Genomic DNA, 18,226 nt, shown 5'->3' on the forward strand with positions numbered 1-18,226 from the left:
GACATATCTTTACCGGGGTGCAAATAATTATACATGGGGCTGTATATGAAAATGGCCTTTATGCTAAGTGACATACGTGTCTTTTAACAAATTTGCATCTGTAGTAAATGGGTCAAGATGATGAAATGTTCTGCTTGCAGTGCAGACCAGCCACCAGCTGACGACATTTGGAAAAATATGGAAGAAAAACAGGAAAACAACTGTAATATATCATGCAATTAAAAAAAGAATTCCACTACCCTTAATGGTTTTGTCAGTTTTGAAAAGCTCAAGACTGTTGTGCAGCAAAGTAAAAAGTACTGTTCTCATAATAGAAGAACATGACAGATACCAATTCAAAATGGCCATATTATCCAATAAACAATTCTCAAGTCATAGATTCAATACGTTGTTTTCTTATGTTTTATGTAAAGTGTGCTCAAATCATTGAGTGCTTGTTTACTTACATTTTATACAATGCACCAATGTTTTTGAAAATGGGGTTGAAATTATGAATCCCTTTTCAGCCTGCAGACACTATTGTGAACATATCTGTTTCATCGGAGCGTTGTTTTAACCACCTCGGGATTCTGGGAACAATGATAAATCTCAGAGACAGTCTCAGACATAAAACAGTTACACTAAACACAGAGGAGCGTTCTCTCAGTCTCAAACCACAGACTGGAGGGTTTTTTTGTTTTTTTTTAAAAGGGCATTGCGTGGAGTATGAAAACACATTGTTGAAACTGGGTCAGTTGTATCCAAAGCACAACAGGCAGACCAAACACGACCACACGCTCAGTAGATCAATACATCAAGCTTTGTTTACTGAGAGGCAGAGACGCAGCTTCATCACAGATACAGAAATTCCCAGGAAAAAAAAAAAACCTGAATGCAATCAGCAAATGTATGTCTGAAGGAAGGCTGTGCATCAGCTCGGTCAGAGCAGTCTGCAGCTTCTCTGAGACACTCAAGGTAAGAGGAGCAAAAAATGGAGCTGAGGCATGGCAACAACAGATGATTTCCAGAAGGAAAAAATCCTGCTACTGGTAATTTCATGACAGGTATTTGTTGCCGTATTAAAAAAAAGGTACATGCTGAAGATGGAAGACAATTATTTTAGTGTGTATGAAGGCCCAGTCTGAGGTATTTTATCTCTCTCTGGAGTCGGTCAAAAGATGCAATCCAATCATTACTACATAATGTGGTTTAATATTGCGACAGAATAATAAACCTAAACGGACATGGAGGATGATGAAGAACTGCTTAGAGACTGAAAAAAGAGGAAGGCCTCAGATGAAATCCGATGGCAACCCTACATATGATGAAATAAACTACAGATCAGTGAGATCAAAATAAATTATAATTCTGAAAGTATAATTTCTATTGACACATTTGACAGAAAAGTGCCTTTTTTTGTGGGTATTTAATTATTTGATAAATAAAATCTGAAAAGTGCGATGTACATTAATATGCGAGACCATCTGTGACTCCTGAAAGAAAATCTAGCACAGCATCTCGCAAAAGTATTTTTCTCATGTTGCCCCACAACCTGGAATCAAAACCGAATCATATTTTACCCCATATGTCCACAACTGTGACTAAGACCGTTTTTAGTTTTTTGTGTGAAGAAAACAAAAAAAAACAACAAACCGGAAACAAAAGAACAGAGAACTTCATCGTAGATAAACAAAAAAGTAAATACTTTGTAGAGCCACCTTTTGCAGCAATTCCAGCTGCAAGTGGCTCTGGATGAGTCTCTCTGACTTTGCCACATCTTGCCACTGCGATTTTTGCCCATTCCTGAAGGCTTAACTGCTCCAGCTCCTTCATGTTGGACGGTTTTCACTTGTGTTACATGCCTGCAGGCTGTTTCTCTTTCCCCTCCCCCTTTGTCTCTTCACAGGTACTGGGGAAAGCTGGTGTCAATCTCCCTTGATTGATCCTCACCAACCATGGGCCAATCAGCATCCAGGGAGGCCTTATTTAAGCAGCCCAGCTGGGGAGAGCTAGAGATCCAATCTGGCTTTGTTACCTGACGCTTGTGTTGTTTGCTCTTTGTGTGAAGGTTTGTGGTGGGAGTTAGAGGGTGAGGTAAGTTTGGGGTACCCTGTACATTTCATCACGTAGATGTTTGTTTTCTGTTAGATACACTAGGCAAGTAGGTGGGTGCCACCCATGTAAAGTTTTGGTGGAAACTTTTGTTAGATTAGATAGACAGGGTTTTTGTTTTCTTTTGTTTCTTTAGCCCAGATGGTAGTTAGGCCCTGTTTTGTTTTATTATTTTCTTTGATTTGGCACCACCTAACCACCCCTTTCTCCCCCACAGTTTGTGTGAGCCTTCTCGGGATTTTTGTCATCAATAAATCCCTCCTTTTTACAACATTCACCTGGACTCTGTCAAATTGTTGTGGTTGTCGTGTTACTCCCCTCCTCACAAAAAGGGGGGGGCCGTAACACTTGTGAACTCAATTGGATTGAGGATTGGACTTTGACTAGGCCATTCCAACACATTTAAATGTTTCCCCCTCAAACCACTCCAGTGTTGCTTTAGAATTATGTTACGGGTTGTTGTGCTGATGAAAGGTGAACCTCCATCATCTTTTCCAAGAGGATTTGATGGAGCTCCGTCTTTTTAACTTTGTCCCAGACTTGTTTGGAGAGCTCCTTGGTCTTCATGGTGTGATGCCTCTTGCTTAGTGCTGCTGCAGCCTCTGGGGCCTTTTAGAAAAGGTGTGTTTATACTGACAGAAGATGTGACACTTAGATTACACACAGGTGGATGTCCTTTCACTAATTATGTGACTTTTGAAGGTAATTGGGTGCACAAGAGCTTTTTGGGGGCTTCGTAGCAAATGGGGGAAATAGATGTGCGAACATTTATTTTTTAATTTCTAATTCTTAATTTCTTAATTTCTTAATTTCTTAATTTCTTTCAATATTTTTTACACATATATGTATCATTACACTTCCCCAGATTTTGTGCAGATCCATCATATAAAAGGAGATTTCTAAACATTTGAATTACAGGTTTGAATATATAAAAAAAGGTAAAAAGCCAATCAAGTGAATACTTTTGTCAGGCACTGTAAAATCAATTGCCTTTTAAAGTGGCATGATCCGTAAATAGCCTTTAGAGATTGTTACTGAACAATCTGAACAGTCAGGGACAATGTTATACAGAACTTTAACGCAGGGTTAGGCTACAAAACATTATTTCAAGATTTGAACATCCCACAGAACACTGTTCAATCCATCATTTGAAAATGGAAAACAATAGGAAACTTCTGAAAACCTACAAAAACATGACAAGCCACCCAAACTCACAGGCTAAGCAAGGGGAAGATAAGTCAGAAGGGCAACCTAGTGTCCCACAGCGTCTCTGGAGGAGCTGCAGAGATCCACAGCTCTAGTGGAAGAATCTTTTGACTGGACAACCATTAGGTCTTTAAAAAAAAGAGAGCAAAGACGAAAGTCCCATTTAAATTTGCCATATGCAATGTAGCGGAAATGCCAACCACGTGGAAGGAGGTGCTGAGATGAGACCCCGACAGAACTTTCTGGCCCACGTGCAAAAAAAACAACTAACACTGCACATCCACCTGAACACACGATCCCCACAGTGAAACATGGTGGGGCCAGCGTCAGGAACTGGGAAACAGAGCTAAATATACAGGGCAATCCTGGAAGAAAACCTGTCAGAGGGCACAAAAGACTTAGGAAAGCTATCCTAAAGACATAGCCAGAGCTACAATAGTACGTTCAGAGTAAAACATGTGCATGTATAAGAATGACCAGAAGAAATACGATCCAAACTGATGTTAATAGATTCTTAGATCAAATATTACTGAGAATGAGATATTATACTCTTTCTCAGCAATATATGTAATACTCCTAAACATTTTCGTTTACTCTTGTGAAAAACAACGGAGACGCTCTGTTTTTTTTTTGGTTTTTTTTATATACCTAATGTACGGTGTGCACGTTTCAGCTCGGCTCATGAGTAAATACTTTTAAAAAGCAGCGATGAAGCACCTGACTGACAGGGGCGAAGCCCTGTGGGACGGCGCTGTTGTGTCTTACACTTGGCTGAACATATACTGCACATCAGAGGTGCAACAAATCCATCGCTGGCTGCCAGAACCTTTCAGAGAGCCTCTGTGCCTGTGAACAACACATCTGCAGGTTTTTCCACACCTCAAACCTGATGCGTCTGACACTCCGACACGCACAGATGAAATGTAGCCCCGCAAACTAGCATGTATGACTTTGCCGGAAAGAGATTGGCAAAGTGTGTGTCTGAAATTAGTCAAGGTGTGTGTGTGTGTGTGTGTGTGTGGTTCAGTGTGGAGCGATCAGTGTCTCCATAGCGTCTTTAGAGCGGCTAATCAGAGTAGGGGTTGAGGAGAGTGCCACAGTGAAGAGTCCTTGAGTCCTCTCTCCTGTGTTGACACCTCTTAACCTCAGTCTATCATCTCTCACATTCACACACTCCACTTCTATTGACACTCGCTTCCCTGCAGCTCTCCACAGACCCGAGGAGAATCCACTACAGTGATTGTCTGGGCGAAGGGAGAGCCTGGGAGCCTGCAGAGACCAGAGGGATTATATAATGCTCAGACATACAGAACAATAAGTGATCGGATTTAGCGGTTGTTTGGCTTCTATAATGGGCATTTCTCAGAGGACGAGCAAGGAGATCTGTCAGAGAGCGCGATAGCTTCAACCCGTCTGTGTTCGTTTCCAGATGGATTTCTCCCTCTCCGTTTCCGTCTGACCAGGACGCTCATGGAGTGTCCACTGCGGTCACTGGCCGGTGTAAGTGGGGTCAGGAGCTGGAGGTCAGCTGTGAAGAGATCAAAGGTGGCTGAGCAGTGGGTCTTGTTAAAATACCTTTTAGCTTCCTTCAGGGATATTATGTAATGGCTGTGGGAATAGGTGGAGCTCCACGTCGGCTTTATGGTGGAGGAAGTTGGGTGATATACGCTTTCTGTTTGTAGCCGGATACATATTCATTGCCCTTCTTAAAGAAATATCGCAGCGGAAGTGCTGACAGGTCAGCAGGGGTCACATCACTTTTATATATATATATTTTTTTGCTTTGAATGGCCCATCTTTCAGGAACAACACCTGAGGGTTCTCCAACAACATTTAGCAGGGATGAACCGATCAGGCTTTTATTGACTGATAACGATTTCCAGTTTTCTTTGAGGTACATTTTGCATGATCCAATTTTTTTTACCCACTCATTTGTGTATTTTGTTTTAATTAAACAATTAGCAGCAACAGACTTTGACCGCAAGAGAAAAACGTGCTGCCGTTCTCTTGATGGAGATGATATTTTAGATTGATTTTTTTTATTATTGTTTTTCAGTTGGACCTAATGCAGGTGGGACCAGAGGCAGAGAGTTGAAGTGAATAGTTTTATTGATGAAAAATAAGGGCTTACAATGCAGGCACAGAGAAAACAGGACATGGTATAGGCGTGAGAGTAAGAAAAACCAGGAGCTTAAATACTGATGCAGAGGTGGAAAAACAACAAAAGAACCAGGTAAGCTAATCAGGGGAGTTGTGGAATGGCTGTGGCAGAGAGAGAGCATGGAAACTGTGGGAGGGAGACTAATTAACACAAAGGGAGCTGAACTAAGGCTATATTCACACTGCAAGTCTTCATGCTCAATTCCGATTTTTGGCTGAAATTTGATTTTTTTTTAGGTGGCCGTTCAAACCACAATTAAATGTGACCGCCGTCATACTGCTGTCTGAACGGTTCAAGAACGCAAAGCCACCTGCAAATGCAGATAATGGATAGGACGTCACACTGCAGCACACCGTTTACAGAAGTTATGGCAGGTGTCATTTTTTTTCTGGAGGCGTTCAATAAAAAAATAAAAACAAACTAATTAATAATAATAATAATAATAATAATAATAATAATAATAATAATAACAGAAACTAAACAAGAAAGGAATTATCTGTTATGGCAAAACACCAACGTCAACAACAAACAACCAAATATTGCAAGACCCTTTCTAATAATAATAATAAACCCAGACATAGTTGGCGATGGACAGAAAGGAAAACTGAAAAACAAACACCTGTGAATCATTCAATTCAATTCAATTGACAGCAGGGGAACATAAATATTGAACACCCAAAGTACTTTCCCAGTGAAAATATTCCTAATGGTGCCAATGAGGAAAATATTGTGACAGTCCAAGGAATCCTCGCATACAAGGAAGTCAAAATAAATAAGCACATCAATTATATTATAAAAGGAGACAGGAAATTGTACTGAACTCTTGAATAAAATAAGCTGGGAAAAGTTATTGTCTTCATTTTTATCTCATCTAAAAAAAATTATCTATTGAATTTTATTTAGACAAGTGAGCAGATTGAGATTTACAAATTTATTTACAAGAGAGGCATATAACACCAACACACAACAACTCAACAATCGTAATAATGGCTATATCAGCAGCTTTTTTTCATTACTAAGATATCTTCAAGATTTTATGGTGCTAGTTGCCTTTACCAGCAGTAATTGAACAGAACATTATCAAAGAGAGAAGAGGGGAGACATACAGCAATAATCACAAAGACTGGGAGCGTCCATATATGAGACATTCGCTCTATTGCTACACTATGCGCCACGCCACCCATACAGAGACTGCATATATGACACCATCTGGACATTATCAGGAAGTGAAAAGACCATTATTTCATCATAACCCACCATGGCCAGGTGCTCCTCTCAAAAATCTAGAAAGAGGAGTCAAAAAACAATCAGAAGACTTTTCCAAGAGCCAAGAGCCACTCACAAGAGCTTTGGGAAAATGACAATTCAGCAATATAAGTGACTAGTTTCTTCTTACAGGAGATGTCTTGAAGCTATCTTTACCAACAAAGACTTTTCTACAATGTATTAAATCCATTCAGTAAATGTCAGTAGCAATTATTCCCTGTGTCCTTCGCCTTTGTTGCTGCTGACCTGTTTTTGGGACTTAATTGCTTTGATATATTTGTATGGGTTGAATACTTTGAGTGTTACTGGCCTCTAAGTGTGAATTTTGTGTTAATTTTCTTCTGCATGTTCCCAAAGTTTGCCCAATTTTTACTTAACATAAAAGAACTAAGTACGTTAAACATACTGTTGTTGGTGCGTTTATAGACCAAAGAAAGTTAAGTTTTGATGCACTTAAATAGCATTAGAAGCCACTTAAGGCAAAACTTGTTACTTTCAGTCACTTGCCAATATTAATGCTTTACACCTATTTAAGGATTTCCTTTGTGCCCCAAATTAAAATCGTGTAAGGTTTTTCTTCTTACAAAACAGTGTTTCTCCTTAAAGTCTAAAGCTTAGAGGTTAGCACAAAACTAGGTTGCGCGGATCAATATATTAGAGACATTTGAATTTCAATACAACGTGAGCGCCTTCTTCAATCTTAATTTTTAATAAGGTGATAATAAGTGTATTAATTTTCATAACTTCTGTTCAATATCATCAGAATATGAGCGATGGTGGCCCATTTCTGCAGGTCTAATATGCGTCTCTCTCCTCTGAGATTCCATTGATCAGTCCCTGAGCCCTTTCCCCACGTCCCTCTCTCGCTTTGTCCTCCACTCTCCACCTCTTTCCTCACCCTCGCACTTGCACTGTAAAATTCCTCCTTATTCTCTGCTTTAGCAAGCCTAACCGTGCGCACTACCTTTTATCAGCCGAGAACTGTTAAATTAATAAATTGATATTGACGAGCTATCAGCCGCGGGGATAAATTATTTGGGAGCGGGGAGGCTTGGGTCACATGACTTTTAGTACCTACGATTCTGTAATTATTCCCCTCGAGAAGATCTGTGGTGTGGTCCATGGCTGCAGAAATAAACCAGCACAGGCATCCACACACGCGCGTGCATGCACGCTATCATACGAAAGACCTGTAAATGTTCGCACATTTGCACGGGTGGGTGGGGGTTTGCAAGGGCCCTGGGAATACTGATGATCATTACTGTTATAATAACCGTCGTGATACGGGGCGCTTTCCCTGCTGCTAATTGGATTTTAACATCACGGCTTACACAAAACTGAGGTGAGAAACCAAAACCTCGCGCACACTTTGTGCGGCTGAATGCAAATTTTGCATTATCGAGCTTCACGTTGCCTTGAGCACAAAGCGGCCTCTACCCACAGATGTGCAGCGGAAACCAGCAGGTTGTAACTCACGCAGCTGATACTCGTGCTTTCTGCAACGAACGGCTAAATGAGATTTTCGCAGATACGGGAGGTGAGCGCGGCAGAGGAGAGCGGCAGCGAGCGCGTCAGAGGGCCAATCACGGAAGTGCTCTCGCTGCCCTCCGGCCAATCGCTGACCTCTTGACCCTGGCCGTGGCCTAAATGTCAGAGGTTACCAATCAGGGTCACCGGGGATCACCGCAAGACCCTGGCCGTGGCTGCATTGCCATGGCAACAGTGAGCCGGCCGTAAAAAGGTGAGATGGGGGGGTGTTGTGCATTCTGTATGCTAAAATCATGCACACACACACACGTATGCACATGAAGCTCAGGAGCTCTTTGTTTTTAGTCTGGTGTTCGACGGGGAGTCAAGCTGCCCTCAAACTGCTTCCTGAAAGCCAACAGAGAGCTGGGAGAGTTCCAGCAAAGCCTGGCACCAACACTGAGAGAACTAACTGGTTCAACATATCCGCGTACACTTTTCACCCTGGGAGTCCCTCGGCTGGCAGCGGGCAGCTTGTGTTGATAAAACTCAAAGGTTTCAGAGTGTGGCAACCGCGATTGTTCAATTTCTTCTCTGTCCAGCTTTTTTAAAGCAAATGTTTCTACTGAATTTCGATCAATCGAAATGCGATTGCTCTTTTTGTCCCGTTGATGTAATCACAAGATCATCACAGTGTCGACCATAATTGAGGGAGTGCTTTGAACGTCTCGCAGGATAAGTTTTAACCAGAGAAGCAGGTAAGAGATTCAGGGTACTTCTGGAGGAGCTGCACAGATCTATAGCTCAGGTGTTAACAGCAGGACTAGGATTATACAATGAGGTCCATGGGTAAATTGTGACAAAATGTGCAAAGGTTCAAGAGCTGTGAATGTGTTTCATAGCACTGTATAACATGTTTATATCAAGCTGTTTTTGATCCCTTTTGAACAGGTCGGCTTTACACATGTTGAGCTATAACTGACTGATTTCGTGTGTCAATGTTTTTAAGGTGGACATTGTAAAGGGAAAAAAAAATAGCCTAAGGGGTTATAGATCCCTGGACCTGTGTTATCTGATATATGCACATGTCTGCTTTATGGATCCAATTTAACTTAAGGTTCAATGTCAACGTGGATCTCAGTGGAATAATGACCTGTTTGTAAATTTATTTTTATGAATGAAGATCAGGGTAAAAAAAAAATAATAATAATAATACTGTGACTGGAAACTTCTTTATAAATTACGATCTGTGCGAGATTAATCACCAGCAGCTACACGCTGCATCGTAGAAGTAGTGAATTAAAATCGGGAATGGGTGATTCAGTAAACAAATAAATACCACTGCTAATAAAACGTTGCAATCAGTTGGATTACAAGTTGGGAAAAAAGGAGGAGGGTGGGGGGTGGTTTCTAGGAAACATTTGCTTGCACCTTGCGTCATCTAGTGGCCGGACCGCGCTTCATCCTCCTCCTCCTCCTTATCCCCGGTGATACAGCTCGGCTCCTCTGCGAGGTGGAAGACGGGGGATGAAGAGAGGGGGGGGGAAATACCCTGCTAGCCTGCTTTTGTCTCCGGGGAGCTGCAGGTCGATGCCTCGTCCCACCATATGGCTGATCGCAGCTGCCAATCAACAGGTCAACGCGACCCGGGGGAGGCACGCACTGGTGGGGAAGGAGGAGGGGGAGAGAGATCAAACAGTGGACCTCAGGGATGACAGATGCAGATGAAAAAAAAAGAAAAGGCAATAAAACATTGCTTCAAAGATGGCAACGGTGCACTGGGAGGCAAATTATTGTTAACAGTAATCTGCAGAACAGCGCTTCGCATTCTGATCGATTGACTATTATGGAGCCTTTGAAGCCGAGGTAACGCCGGGCTTTTGTTCATAGTGGGACACAAGCAGAAAATAGGCTCCGGTTTGGCTTCAGCTGCAGTGCTTCTTGAAGCCTTAAATGCTGCTTACTTCTATGCAATCATGCTTCTAATAGTGCAGCAATTTGGCCTCCACCAGGCCTCCTTTTGAGACTTATTCAGCTGCAGGAACAAACTTCTGAGGCCAATAATTAAGCGAATGAGGACCTCCAAACGATGTTCCATGAATAAAAGATTATTGTTAAGCCATTAACTTTGTCTAATTAAATTTTGACTTTTTGATATAATTCTTAGTCTTGTTTTGTTTTTGAAACATTTTTATTCAAATTCAGCTAAAACTGTGTGGCAGAATCTGACTTCCTGACACGTGAATAAGCTTTCATTAAAACTAAACGTGGCTCCGGCTGTTGTTTGGGTTTAGGATGGCGATCCTCTGCATCGTTCCACCTCCATCCATATTCCTATTTTTTTACTGCTACCATTTTTGACAGCTGTTGCACAGCCTGATGGTGCCATCAGCATGTTTCACAGAAAGAATGGCAAGTCCAAGCACAGTTTTAGTTTTGTGCCACACAAAGCTGTTTGCGAGATTTGATTTTGTCTCAGCGGAAAAGAACAACTTCTTCCAAATGTCTGGTGTGTCCAACACATGGATTGTGACAAACTGAAAGACTTCACGGCTTTCTTCGTGCTCTTTTTCTGTAACATCCAGATTTATGGTGTGTACGGAAAACAGTTCTGATTCTCCCCCCTAAGCTGCAGATCGCTGGCGCTCCTCCAGAGTTGCCCACTTGGTTATTTACTGTATAACCTTACTCTGCTTCAAGGATGAGTCATGAAATCTCAAAGAAAGTACATTTTTTCGGATAAAGTTATGTTTTGATTTCAATCAAAACCAATTAGAAATTTCAGTGTAGGTCAAAAACTTGTGTAATTGATGTGATAAAGCCATACACAAAAAAAAAGAAAAAAAAAGAAAACAAGGAAGTGTTGCACGACATGGTAGTTTTTAATGGTCTTGCCCTGGAACAAGAAGGTCCTGAGTTCAAAGCCCAACCAGAACCTTTCTGTGAGAGACTTGAGTGCATGCTTGTATTATTATTCTCTGAATTCATCCCACAGTTGAAAAATATTCCTGTTAGGTTAGTTATCTACTCTGAGTTGTCATTAGATTTGAGTCTGTGCGAGCGCATTTTGTTTTTTAATCTGTCCTGTACATGTTGGTGGACATAGGAGATCCAGTATAAAACAAACTTTGAAGGGTGTCGGCCACTAAAGCTATTTCAATTTCAAGCAAACGTCAGTTTGTAAATATCATGGTTAAAATATTAAATTATAACTTTAACACGGGCCTACTTTAAGGCAAGGCAAATTTATTTATATAGCACAAATTTAGTACACAGACAATGCAAAGTGCTGTACATGATTAAAATACAGGAAATAAAGCAGAAACAAAGCAAGTAGGAAAAAGCAGTTCGACTATATATATATAAAAAAAGATACAATGCTACAGTAAGATGAAGATTTAACTGAAAGTGTTGCTTCAGTCAGCCGTTTTTCTCGTTTGCTATGAGGTGTCTGGCACAGAACGGTCAGGCTGCCCTGTTTAAGCTGTATTATGAATGAATATATTAACCTAGTCAGTGTTTAGAGCCGTCCTAAGGTTTGTGGTGGAGAACGTTTCCCTGAGTGAGCAGAGGCGTCTGTTGTGACCGAGGAGATCCTCTGCATCCATGAAACTTCTTTGTGTACACTGATGTATTCAGCTGTGTTTCCCTGTTAATCAAGTGTATCGTATTTGGACCTGAGCTTGTATGTTCTTAAAAATGAAGAATAAGATGATTCTGGATTGGGAAAATGTAAATATACAGTATGCTTTTATCGTGTCGTGGCGCCATGTTGCTTGGGAGTCTAGATTTAAAAATAATTTATTTGAGCAAATAAATTATTTTGAGCAATATGATCAAATTATAATGAAAATAATTTGAATACTTTCTACCAATACGTTCCCAATCAGTTAAAATGCATCCAAACTGTTTACACCGGCTTGATTGATCAGGTTTCAACAGTTTTATCAGTGCTGGCATCAGTCCTTCTGCAACTTATGCAAGGATCAAGCCGGTATGCAAAATGCAAGAATGAATGTTATACGCTGTGTTCTTCCTTGAAAACATTTAAATTAGTCGAATTGTCATTTAAGCCTCTAATTAGAACCACACACCTGATTTCAGGGTGAAAATCATCCCGACTGAAATGGAGCTAACCTTTCCAGCATCTCCCCTGGATCTATCACCGTGTATAGATTTAGGCTGAATGATCTGTTGTATGTTGGTCAAATCACCGAGTTACACGTGAGTTAAAGGGAATCAGCTTTGGAATGCTGCTGTAAACAGGGTGTATTAAAACACGGCCTTAATGTTTCCTCGCCGTCTCAGCAGAGCTGATCTTCTTAGCTCACTCTCTGCTAATCAGCAAAAAAAAAAAAAAATCTTTGGGCTTTAATCTACGGCCCCCAGCACGCCACCACCCATCTCATTAGATTAACAAAATAACATGCACATATGCATGCACACACCGAGACACACAGCTCAATCTGACCTCAATCGGATCCGACATAATAACGTGGTTAATTATAATTTGGTGTAATTATCAAGTATGTACCGCTATATCAAAGGGAAATTTGCTTCCAATTTTCACTGATATCTCACAAAATGCTTCGCTTAGCAACGTGTTTGCTCATACAGAAACCAGCAGTGTGCGTGTTGAACGTCATGTGTGTGTATGTGCGTGTGTGCGTGCGTGCGTGTGTGCTTGTGTGTGCATAGCAAACATATGCAACCAAATTAAAGCCGCAAAGCTGGTGAATTGAAGAGGATTTCATGCAGAGACTTGTTCATGGGAATTAAGCAAATTAGGCCTCCAATTAGCTGCTGACATTGAATAGGAAGATTTGGAGAACAAAAATTAATTAGATGGATTTGTCATTGTTCTAATGAACATCGCCAGGACCTAAGTGTGGTGAATAACACCTGCTCTCCCAGCTCTTGATCCCTCTGACATATTGTTTGTCTGTTCAAAATCTAATTTAATGTCAAATACAGCCTTATTCAAATATTCGATATTTTGCAAATAGGAGGGCCACATGAGCGGAGAACAAACAAACTTTAGAAAAGTCAATGTATGATCTAATCCTCCTAGGCTGCAGGACCGTGGACGTAAATGCCAACCTTTGCAAGTCAGAGAGGAATTTCCACTATTGATGTGAGCGTAGCAGGTAAAAATGAACTTGATTCTTGTTTTTGTGGCAGTATTTTGGCCTAATCTTAGAGGAAAGCTGCAATTTGGACTTTAAAGACAGCGGTCAGGTTTTTCGGTGTGGTGAGTTTTTTTTTGCTTCCATTGTGTCATCTTTCAGGTCAAAACGTTTGCCAATAAGTGTAAGTGCTTATGATATAAAGCCGTTTTAAAGAAAAGGATTTTCATTACACCATGTCAAAACAAGCCGTTGATGTTAGAAAAAACTAATTCCCCAGTTTTATTTTCATCCATATTTTTACAAAATTGTTATGTCCCATTTAAAATAAAAATTTACTTCAGAAAGTACTTTATTTCTTTCAAAGTGTAATTTTTCTATGGTTAGTCAGGTTTTTGGATCAATAAAGTATTAACCTGGGATATGCAAAGTTTCCTCCGTAATAAGCTGCCTCTAATATGTCAAAAATAGTAATAAAAACTTTATCTGGGCAAATCTGTAGATATTGTGATCTGTTTGGTGCGTGTATGTCAGTTTGGACATTTAGCAATATAATATCTAATTTAATTTTGTAAACATGAAATCTGCGATGAGAGCTTCTCTCCATAAAGTAGTTGAAATTTTACTGTTTTTGTGCTTCCCGTTAATAATATATACAGAAATCACAGTGACAGCTTCTTTGCCGTTTCTGTTTTTGTTTCCTATGAAACAGAAAAATGACATATAAGATATGCAGCCCTTCCATCTTTCTCCAATAAATCACTGCGCCTTTCCTCTTCCTATCTTCCTACTTCCTTCCAACTCCTCTGTTTCCTACATCCTAGACCACCCATTGTCCCCACCCCTCCTTCTCTTGGAGCAGCGGCTGCGGATTACACAGTGTGATAAGCTTCCTATTTCTTGAAACTATTTGGGATTGCCGAGATTATCTGGCCTCATTTCCTTGAGAGTCGTCTTTGGAAAGCCCGATTTTAGTCTCTTAGGGCTCAGGATTTTGCATCGCGACAGCTTTAACTAATTAGCATGTAGCACCGGGTGGTGTCCTATCGGGGGGCTCACTTTTAGCACACTTCAAGCAGAATCTGCACACACACACACACACACACACACACACACACATTCAATCTGGTCCATATGTCTTTTCTACGACGTTCATCCTCTGGCTCTTTATTCTAAGTTTACCTATCACAACTAAAAACTGGCCCCAAAACACAGTGGTAAATAAAAACACACACGGTGGGGAATTTATCATTTAATAACGTTACAGCAAAAACTTTCTAATACAAGTGAGCGAAATGCAGGAGCTTTAAAATATAGAAACTGTTTTATCTAATTACTCCTTTCTTTAAATAAGGATACAGCGTAAACCTAAACCATCTAGCGGTGTGAATTATATGACAACAGATACTACCGTATCTCCTTATACCACACTGTAAGAGGCGACAAATATAGAAGGGCTCAAACCCTTTCAGGGTACAGAGGGATTGAGGCCCAGGTGCAGCCCCACTTGTGGCTGCAGGCTGGACCAGGGCCAGTAGAGCCTGGGTGCCAAACAGGACAGAGGAAGTGTTGGGACCTGAGGGCAGCACCAACAGGTCGTTCTGTGAGGGAGGGCGAGGGCGACAGCGGGGTGGTAAGGGGAGCTCAGCGAGGAGAGACGGATCTGCGCCGCCATCCTGCGCACCCTTCTCCGCGCCCTCCGGCAGTGGTAGTCCCCTTTTGAGAAATCTTGGTAGTTCACGGGGTGGATAGCCCAGAAGTGGCCTTTGCCGTTGTCGCTCCGACCCGCTTTGATGAAGCAGTCATTGAGGGACAGGTTGTGGCGCACGCTGTTTCTCCAGTTTTTATCCTGTTGGAACATGCAAAACGAAACAAATGAGCTTCAAGCTAAAGTCGCTTGACAAGCAAGCAGAGCTGACGCAGCGGCTGTCTGCAACTGGAAAATAACTCACGAGGCCGCTAAGTGTCAGTGATCCACTTTAGCCCTGCTGCTGGCAAGCAGGCGCCATTGTGTGTCGAGAGGCTGTATGATCGCGGTAACACACAACACCCCAAGTTACCTTTTTAGCACGTCAACTAGCGATCAACTTTAATCCATTGGACTGCGTCCAATCTGCTGTCGCACCTGGTGAAGGCAGTGACAGTTTGCGACCTAGCAACAGGATTACTTTATTTGCGAATTTGCCAACAAGAAGATCATCTACTGTCCCTGTGAGCACCTAATTGCTTAACCACCCAGACAGATTACCCGAGCCAACTAGGTCGCTTTGCTTAAGAAAATGGTTCTTATACCACGTTTTAGTGGCTGAATTAAACAATTATGAAGGTTTGTAAAAAGAGGATTCCTTGTTTGTTTTTTTTATTGATCTGGGACTATCCTAAATGTAGTTGTGTCAACATATGAAAGGAAAACATTTTCAGAGCACTCATTTTACGTCACGTTACCGAAAAACGTTGACTGCTGCTTGCCTTTGCGACTACACTACAGGTCGTGCCTTGTTGCGGTGGTTTCCTTCATAAACACAAACAAGCTAAACAGATTAGCATGAACGTACCTTACTCTTGAAGTAAGGGTAGTGGTCCATGATCCACTGGTAGATGTCACACAACAGCAGCTTCTTCTCCTCAGACGCCAGGATTGCCTTTGAGATGAGCGCGATGTACGACTGGTTTGGTTTGTCTGAAGATTTGTCAGGACTGCAGCTCGTAGGCGTCGTGGTGGCGGTCGCTTCCTCTTCTCCCTCCTCGTGTTGTTCTTTGTCCCACTCCTCTTCACCGGTTTTGCTTTCCCCAGACTCTGGGTCTGGTCCCTGAGGACGGATACCCTGTACGTCGCGACAAATCTCCACCTCTCTAAGTTCAGGATTCTGATCGTTTAGCATATTGCGCTCCGTCTGCTCCGCCACGCTACTTGCAATCACTTCTCCTTTCGAACCTTTGACTCCGCTATTGAACAGAAGGTAGTCAATAGTGAAGCTCAGTCCAAGCCGGTCTCTGTTTCCGTTGCGGCTGTTCCTGCTTTCCATCGTCAGTTCCGAGTTAGGGTCTCCCAAACTCATTGCAGATGTTTGACTGGTTTTCACGCTAACCGTTTTGCAGATTTCTGAGTCATGAATTAAAAACGGCTCTTTTAAAAGATCTTTTAAGAGTTGCTAGTCGAGATTTAAAGCCACTTTAAAAATAGAGCCCCTCATAAAGCGAATGCCTCTGTGCCAACGGATTCTTTCGCCAAAGTCTTACGGTTGACAAGATCACGGATAAAGATGAGCCTCTCAACTGTTGTTAACCTTGATGCGCTAACACCTGACACAATCGCAACCCATGGAAATGACGTCAGCAGCTTTGTTCGCCGAACAAAAACACCATTTCTTTTGTTCCTCACAAGAAACCTGCAGCTAAAACAATCTCTCTTTTTCGAGCTTCGCGTTTTTCCGAGCCAAAAAGCAGCGCCTCACAGTTGTGAAGTGAAGTTGGGTCCTCTATTTATATAACTGTGAATTTATCCCTTGCAGAAAAGGGGGAAAGAAGGCATGGGGGCGGTCCAGGTAGGGGGTCTCAAATGAGGAGGATTATTTTTATTAACCTAAGCAAATCTTTGTAATTACGAGAGATTAAACACTCGAGATTTAGCCGGACGTGGTGTGCCGTATAGATGGTTGCCTTAGAATCAAAATGCTTTTAGATGCCAATGTTATACCATTTAGTTTTTTTTGTTTTAGTTTTTAGGGGATGTTGTCTAAAGAATTGCTTTAAAAACCACAGAGCAGCATTTTGTTTTAATGAGTATATCTTGGTGATTTTGAGATTAGCCATCTCATTTTACTTGAAAGAGCATGTAGTGTTGCATTGTAGCTAATATAACACACAGTAGGACACATGATGATGGACCATTTTCTATTATTGCATTTTCTAAAGTTATATTCTAACTTTTAGCAGGGAAACATTATATATATATATATATATATATATATATGACACTTTTGTTTCCATTGTGTCTTCTAGCATTTGTAGAAAAATTATTTCTTTAATATAATCAAAGCTACAAATTTCTCCAGATAATAAAGTATTCTGTATATTTTCAGATAATTTTTGTCGTTTATGATCTCTCATCTGCTAAATTGTCCGTTTTTTTTATACGCTTTGACACATAAAACCCCTTTTTTCATTTTGTTTCCCATTAATGATTACTGCTTTAAAAAAAAACATACCTCTTTAACTCTATACATTTTCAAGCAGTGCCATTTATTGATTTTGATCCATGGAATGAATGCAGAAAGACTGACTTGCGCATATTCGCGATGATGTTGCAACACAGAGATCGCTTTTGCTGGAGATTATTTGTAAAATAAATAGTACTTGTTAGTGTTAACACGTGGTCAGAAAACTTGTCCATCCTGAAATTGTTGCGTCATACAGTTCTAAATCACTTGTTTTATTAAGATTGTCTTTAACATCTCTTATTAAAACCAATAAAGAGTTCAGAATTTAATTTCTCAGTTAAAACAGCAAAGATTACCTCACATGATTTAAAATATTTGAAAGTAATTTCATGTATTCATTCTGCAAATGATCAGACATTCGTTATTATTCTGCATGCACATAAACAGATAATACTGATCACATCAAGCATGTCGATGCATCTGCTTTGTTTTCTGGGTTTGACAGAAAAGGTAAGTCAAATTATACTCACTTCAAATCATGGACCATATTGCCCTCTTCTGTTTAGATAATGGAACAAGATGTCCAAGATTGAACGCTTTGCTTCCTGCCTTCAAGAGTCTGCCTGTCATCAGAAGCCACATACATATGTTTTTTTTTGTTTGTTTTTTTTTGCAAATGTATGTTCCATCAGTAAAGCCATTACAGATGTGGTCAGATGTTCACACACATTCATCTGGGGTGTACATGT

General features: G+C 40.9%; 1 protein-coding gene across 1 annotated transcript; it reads right to left on the reverse strand.

Moving 5' to 3' along the window:
* Positions 1–14,560: 14,560 nt before the first annotated feature.
* Positions 14,561–16,818, reverse strand: foxq2 (forkhead box Q2). Its single transcript, XM_012880907.3, has 2 exons — positions 15,873–16,818; positions 14,561–15,166 (listed from the first exon to the last, which is right to left on the reverse strand). Exons 1-2 carry the CDS (start codon positions 16,374–16,376, stop codon positions 14,786–14,788), a joined length of 885 nt encoding a protein of 294 aa, XP_012736361.2. The 5' UTR covers positions 16,377–16,818; the 3' UTR covers positions 14,561–14,785.
* Positions 16,819–18,226: the final 1,408 nt, after the last annotated feature.

Source organism: Fundulus heteroclitus, chromosome 9 (assembly GCF_011125445.2).
Source record: "Fundulus heteroclitus isolate FHET01 chromosome 9, MU-UCD_Fhet_4.1, whole genome shotgun sequence".
Classification (NCBI taxonomy): Eukaryota; Metazoa; Chordata; class Actinopteri; order Cyprinodontiformes; family Fundulidae; genus Fundulus; species Fundulus heteroclitus.

Excerpts from the sequence above, each read along its gene's own strand:
- foxq2 (XM_012880907.3), bottom strand. The coding sequence starts at position 16,376 with ATGAGTTTGGGAGACCCTAACTCGGAACTGACGATGGAAAGCAGGAAC. Across the intron at positions 15,167-15,872 it reads ACCCTTACTTCAAGAGTAAG|GATAAAAACTGGAGAAACAG; the intron begins GTACGTTCATGC and ends ATGTTCCAACAG.